Source organism: Chrysochloris asiatica, unplaced genomic scaffold, assembly GCF_000296735.1.
Source record: "Chrysochloris asiatica unplaced genomic scaffold, ChrAsi1.0 scaffold00106, whole genome shotgun sequence".
In the NCBI taxonomy this organism is placed as follows: Eukaryota; Metazoa; Chordata; class Mammalia; order Afrosoricida; family Chrysochloridae; genus Chrysochloris; species Chrysochloris asiatica.
The window spans coordinates 5,250,938-5,257,443 of NW_006408624.1; the positions used below are offsets into that span (position 1 = coordinate 5,250,938).

General features: G+C 39.3%; 1 protein-coding gene across 2 annotated transcripts in view; it reads right to left on the reverse strand.

Moving 5' to 3' along the window:
- MEAF6 (MYST/Esa1-associated factor 6) overlaps positions 1-6,506 on the reverse strand; it is a 42,754-nt gene continuing 36,248 nt past the window's right edge. The window contains exons 5-8 of one of the 2 annotated variants that reach the window (XM_006867543.1): positions 5,282-5,474; positions 1,832-1,861; positions 1,005-1,038; positions 1-494 (exon numbers count right to left, since the gene is read on the reverse strand). In XM_006867543.1, the coding sequence (XP_006867605.1) occupies positions 486-494; positions 1,005-1,038; positions 1,832-1,861; positions 5,282-5,474 (266 nt within the window). In that variant the 3' untranslated portion in view covers positions 1-485. The remainder of the gene's footprint in view (positions 495-1,004; positions 1,039-1,831; positions 1,862-5,281; positions 5,475-6,506) is intronic. The other variant, XM_006867544.1, reaches the window with a different exon arrangement.

The window sequence follows — 6,506 nt, forward strand, 5'->3', positions numbered from 1 at the left end:
AAGTCCCAAAAGAAAATAAGATGGTAAAAACAACAATAGAAAAATAATAAAACACAAAGAAAATGCCAGATATTTACAGCCTCCATCTGAAATACAACTTGTGTTCTACTTGCGGCTTAAAACAAAGCCAGCCAGCATTTCTGATGGGTATCACTGATGCAGCTGACACCAACCCCTCTGGGGGCAGGTTTCATTCCAGGAAGGCAGACACACACGCAGTTAGCAACCTGCTGGGGTTACAACCATGTCTTCTTGATCTTCCTGCAGTTCTGTTATTAAAAATGACATAACGCAAATGATCCGATGTGGTCTTACAGAAATGACTTCATCACCACTTTTGAGAACAAATGACTCAGAGTCACAGGCACTGGGTCGGGGAGAGCAGATGTAGATGACCACGCACTCAGGTGAGGTGTCTATCTTTGTGAGGTCGGATAAGGGAAGCAGGGCTCTATAACCTGGAAGCTTCTGTACTAATGAGTCTTCTAATAGTCCTGAAGAGAAAAAACAAAAGGCCCAACTTACTCTCAGCAGAACATTGGTTTGAACCTAAGGGGGGGAAAAAAAATCTCATAAGTAATTCTATATAAGATTGTTCTATAGCTAAAGATTGTATATCACAGGTAATGTACTAAACTTCACATCTGAAAATGGCCTGTCTTCTGAGTCCTCAAAAGGAACAAAACACGTCAATTCTGCCCTTGGTAGACCACCTGAGCTCACCAGTCAAAGAAGGCCAGTGTTTACTGTTTATTGTTTCATCAAAGGGAATTTTTCCTCAGTAAAAATGTGTGACCACTTCCTCTTTCCAAAACAGAAAAAGCAAATAACACCTAACATAACATCCAAAAGTTAAAGTCTGTCCAGATGGGCACTGCAGACTTTAAACCTGGAGTCGTGACCCCAGTTTAGGAACGAACGCTCAACTTCTGAAGACTGGAATGAATTTTTATAATCAGCTACAAAATTGCCAGCCTCTCTGAAATGGCCTGGCTGATACTTACAGCTCGTGGTTTTTTGTTTAACTTCAGATCAATCCTGTGATAGGAAAGATAAAAGATATTTGCATTTTAATTTAGAGAAAAATGGTCCAAGAGTCAGCTACTGCATAGGGCACAAGCTATAACAAAGACTATTTGGTTAAGTCCACATTCTTCATCAGACTATGCCATATTTAGTTGTTTACCCAGGTGTTATTAAGCAAGTTATCAGTGTAAAAATAGGAGCAGATATTCCTGCTGCAAGGCAAACTGAGATGACTCAGAAAGAAATATACTGTAGATATGAGAGTCATATGCTTTCAAAACCTTATTCCTAAACTACACGTTAAAGAGATTGGATTAGGAGGGCATGCTCGACATTACTGTTAGTTGATACTCATTATAACTACAGGACCAATCATTATTGAGACACATGGTGATTAAGATCAGGAAAGAGACTAGGAGTTTGCATTTCTGGATGAGAAACGCAAAAGAAAAGAAATGAATTTCAATTTTTAAATCTTTCCAAAATGTCAAAATCTTAAAACTATTCATCTCCTTAAGAAGCAAAGCCAGAAAATCAATTTAAATATGAATCAAAAGTAAAGATTGTCTATTTAAAGAGAAATTTAAAATGCAAAAAAGTGAAGTTTACTTAATTTTGCTTAAGTTATTAAATAAAATGTTACCTCCATCACGTTTTTCTGTTTTTAAAAAAAACTTCCCAGCCTAACCTAATATACATACCTACAATTAAACAGATAAACTATGGGTTAGAAAGGTCTCAAATAGGTATATGGAGTCTACACACTAAACAACACAGCACAAATACTAATTCAAAGCAAACTTACTCAAAGTCATAATCAAACATGCCAGACGGGCTGAGGGGCAGCATTTGAAAGGAAGAAAGTAATAGAAATTAATATACTAATTGAATAAATTAGTCGATTAGCTACCCTAGCAAGATTTGTAGAAACAAAACGAGCTTTCAGAATCTGAAGCCATAAAGTGTCACATATCAAAGCACCAAAGATTTTGTGGCCAGGAGGTCCCCTTTCCTCAGTGGTTTCCGTATCAGAAGAATAGACTATGAAAGGAAAAGTTATCTCATTAGAAAACTACAGACACCTGCAGTCCTTTTATTAGCTTCCAGACTAAGAGTTAGACCTTGCAAAATATTTCATTGTAATGAAAGTAGATACACAATTAGGGCATTGGAAGAAACAAAGAAAGAAGGGCTCATTAGTCATTCAATGAAAGTGCTTTGAAGACAGTATTTACTATGCAGCACAATACCAGGGAACTTCAAAAAAGCTCATGGAAAAATACTTTTCAATAAAATTTAAGATGACAACATTCTAAACTTGGGAAAAAGAAAACATTTTGCAACATTTTACTCAAGTTACTGTTTCTACAGGGAGGACTTTGCTCTTTTTCTACACCACTCATCCTAGAAGTCAAGAGTTGAATAAAACTCGTTGGCAGTCTTGCTCCAGAGAGCTACATTAATTACACTAGCCGCTGAACTGGTGACAGCAGTTAATAGGTTAGGTCACGGCTACCAGTAAGACATACAAAAGTTCTGCAGAACCCCCATTAGAAGAGGAGAATGGTCGTCTGCAAGCACCCCCAAACTCAGAAATCTGAATGGGGGCAGTAGAGAGGAGGAGGCCACTTTGTGCCATGGGCAGACCTCCAAACCAAACGTGAACCCAGAATCTGACACCAACTCCTTGGCCTGCTCCAAGGCTTTCCAGATTAAAGATATGCAAATGCATATGGTTGCTTTCTCCAAGCCCATTTTTACATTTTTTTTACATGACTGAAGTGGGAAGAAAACTTAATTTCAATATTCCTTACGTAATAGTTTCATTTAGGAAAGAATATATGGTAAGTGTACAAAGCAAGAATTAGCAATTATTTTCCTTTCAGTCTTAACTTTTGTTCACTCACTCTTATCCCTCATTTATCAAAATCTCACAAACTACCCGAAAGAAATGTAGGGCTTGGTGTAGTCATAAAAACCTGTAAAAGCCACGGTAAATTATTATTTTACCTTTCGTTAAAGACATCAGGACTCATTGCTGTTCAGACATCATATACAATGTAAGAATTTGGAACACTGTATACATTTATGAGGTTAAAAAGTATTTGTTAGTTTTCACATTCTTGAAGAAGCCAATTAAAAAGTTATTCCCTTTTGCGAAAAAGTATCATATTTAATTCCACTTTGCTTTGCCCACCACTGCTCAGCAATGCCTGGGTAACCACATGGTGAGTAACCACACATTGGTTGCAATCATCTATTCACTATCTTGACCTGGTTCCTGGAATGTGGCACACTTAAAAAGGGCTCTACCCACATCCCTGATCTATTAGCCCTAGTAAGTCCTGAGTTAGGGGGGCAAGGGGTCTGGGTAAGACACAATTCCAGACTTACAAAGAACTTTAAATGGTGCTCTGGTGCCCCTGGAACCTGGCTTCCCTGGAAAGAAGGCAGCAAGAGTCCAAGACTAATGGAGTAGACCAGCCAGAAATCAAATCAGGGGAAAGACAAAAAAAGGGCAGCCATAAAAGCCAGGATGCTGCTTTCAAAACACAAATTGACGCCAAAGATCTTTTATAAACCCTCCAATTTTTTTTTTTTTTAAGTTGTTATCTTGTGGGAGCCAGGAGAGATAGTTATTAAAAGTATTTTCCTACGAGAATTTACTAAAAGTCTGTAAGAAGAAAGTTATGTTCAAGCCTAACTCTAACTCCCTTTATTAGTCAACAGTTGACCAAGTCATTAATGAAAATGACACACCACCTGAAATAAACAACAGCCATGTAGAATCTATAGAATCAGTAACTGAAAAAAAATCCCAGAAATGTTCAAGGATTTTTCCCCCTACTCTACGCACTCTTAAAATAGAAAGAGACATTCCTTTAAAACAAAAACAAAACAAAACAAAACAATAGAGTAAATTTAGTGAAAGCAATAGAGCACGACATTTAAATATTGTGAATTTCAAAATATGTATCTTAAAGAATATAGTTCTATGGTGCTGTTTGTGATAAGCCTGTACCAGTCCTATCACAAAAGTCAAGCAACCTGCTGCCCTACAAACACAAATATATATATAGTTTTGCTGTTTCTTACTACAGTTACAAGATCAGCATGCTAACTTTGGTTTGCAGAAAAAAATGTTAAGAAGCAACAGTCCTGGTTCACTATTTGGAAGAAATACTATTTCTGCAGTATAAAAATAACACAGCCATCAATGAGAAAAACTCTTTATAGAAAAGAATAAAAGAATCAGTTGATGCCAAAGAAATTCAAACAAGATAGGGTTAATTCTACATTATCCCCACGTGCCATATCCAGAAATCTAACACTTTTCATATCTTGGGTGCATGAGGGAATTACCATACAGGTTTGTAAAGCAACCCAACCCAAAAGCAAACTGGAGCACGAACCCCGCCCATTTCTTGCATGCCCGCATGCATATTTCCCCAAGAAGCAGAACAAAAAAAAGCCAATCTATGGGTACCTGGTTTCCACGCCTCCTAGAAGGTCTGAGCTAGAGCAAGATTCTTTAGTCTAGAAACTATGCAATATACCCTTAGTCCATCTGCATCATTTCCAATTATCTTAGTTAATAGGTCCCAGCATTATCATACAAACCCCAAGCAGAATGAATGCTAAAATCCTCTCTGGGCGACACCTGACCTCTCTGTCCACTGATGTCATTCCTATCTCATTTACACACTGCAAAAAAACATGGTGGACAATGTTATCGAGGAAGACACACTCATATTGTATAGATTTTACATTGTTCCTCCAACATCTTAGGTCAGCATGTTGCAGACACATAAAACAGAGAAATCACAAGCAATCAAAAACCTGTTATTTAAAAAAAGCAAAATAATGGATCATAATGGATCAGTTCTTTTCATCCACTAGGGAATGAGAGGAGGCAGGAGTCAGCATTAAAAGTAAAAGGCTGTTTCCCCACTTTGAGGCTTTCCTACATGGCTTACTGGCATTTTTCATGTACTGTTACACAGATTCCATTTCTGTGTGCCCTTTTCGCTACATGAAACAAATACAATAAAATTCTCCTACACGACAAAGTGAGGAGGATGCTTTGGAGCCCTCCTCCACGGTCTCTCTAAAGTCCCCTGGCCCCCCGCCCCCTTCGAGAGAAAAGGCAGCCATTCCATTTCTTTGTAGAGCACAGAAACGCCTCCCCACGAGCAGGAGCAGGACTGTGCAGCACCCTGAGGAGGTTTACTCTAGGGGAGTCAAGGCCACTTACCTGTGCCGGTTTTTATTCTTTCGTTTTTTATGGCTGCTGTGATGACTCCCTGAGGAAGTGGAAGAAGCGGCCTTCTGAGGTTTCACTCCCTGCACAGATCCGTCCAGATCCTCGGGGTCCTCCTGGTTGGGCTCGTTTTCCTGATTGTGGCAGTCTGGGGAAGTATCACTTTCTGTCCCACTTCCTGGCTCCCCTGAAGGGAATAGAGCATCAACAGTCTCTTCAGAACATTGTTTTAGTTGTTCTGATCAGCGTTGTCATTGAGTGCCATGAAGTCAATTCCTACCACATGTGACAGTCCAATAGGGCTACCTCGGCTGTACTCCTTAGGGAAGCAGATCACCAGGTCTTTGTCTTGCAGAACCACTGAGACTGAAGCACTAACTTTTGATTAACCTCCAAGCGCTTAGCCACTGTGCCACTAAGGCTCCTTTAAGCACTAATCAAACCAAACCCACTGTCAATTCATGGAGACGCTATAGAACTCCTTAGGATTTCCAAGGCTGTAAACTTTTATTGAGCAGACTGCCTCATCTTTCTCCCAAAGAGCAGCAGGTGGGTTTGAACCAGTGACCTTGCAGTTAACAGCCCAGCACTTAACCCATTACACCTCCAGGGCTCCTTTTCTTGGAGCCCTTGTATGTACAAAAAAACTTTACATTGTAATTGACAGAGAAGATCAAAGCATCAAATTTCCTGACGCTGCTGAGAAACCCCATCATCTGAAAAAGAGGGAAACATGGTCTACAGGAGGTGGACATATATGACTGGGACTGCCTCACTGCATAAAGATTACTTACACGTATGAGACATGAGTGAGATTGACAATCACACGAAAAGCATTACTGAAAACCTGAGCTAAATTTCTAGGATGGGAGAGGTGGGAACACTGCCTGTAGCTGGCCCTGGCTCCTCCCACAAACCACAGAATAAGTCTGTGTTTCCATGAAGAAATGGAGCCCAAGAGGGAGAACGCCACTCCCTGACTGACTCTGAGAAGTCTTAAAAAAGAAGTAACAATGCTCATTAGCTGGCAAGCACAAAGACCCTATTGTAGACTACCTCCTAACCATATTAAATAAATGACAGCAAGCTCAAAAACAACATGCATAAGCATACATTCTAAGAATATGACTACGTACATTTTAGTAAATGCATAGTTGTTTTTTTTCCCCTTGAATTTCTTTACTAAAAGATAAGGCTGAACTATTTACAATAGCAAAAA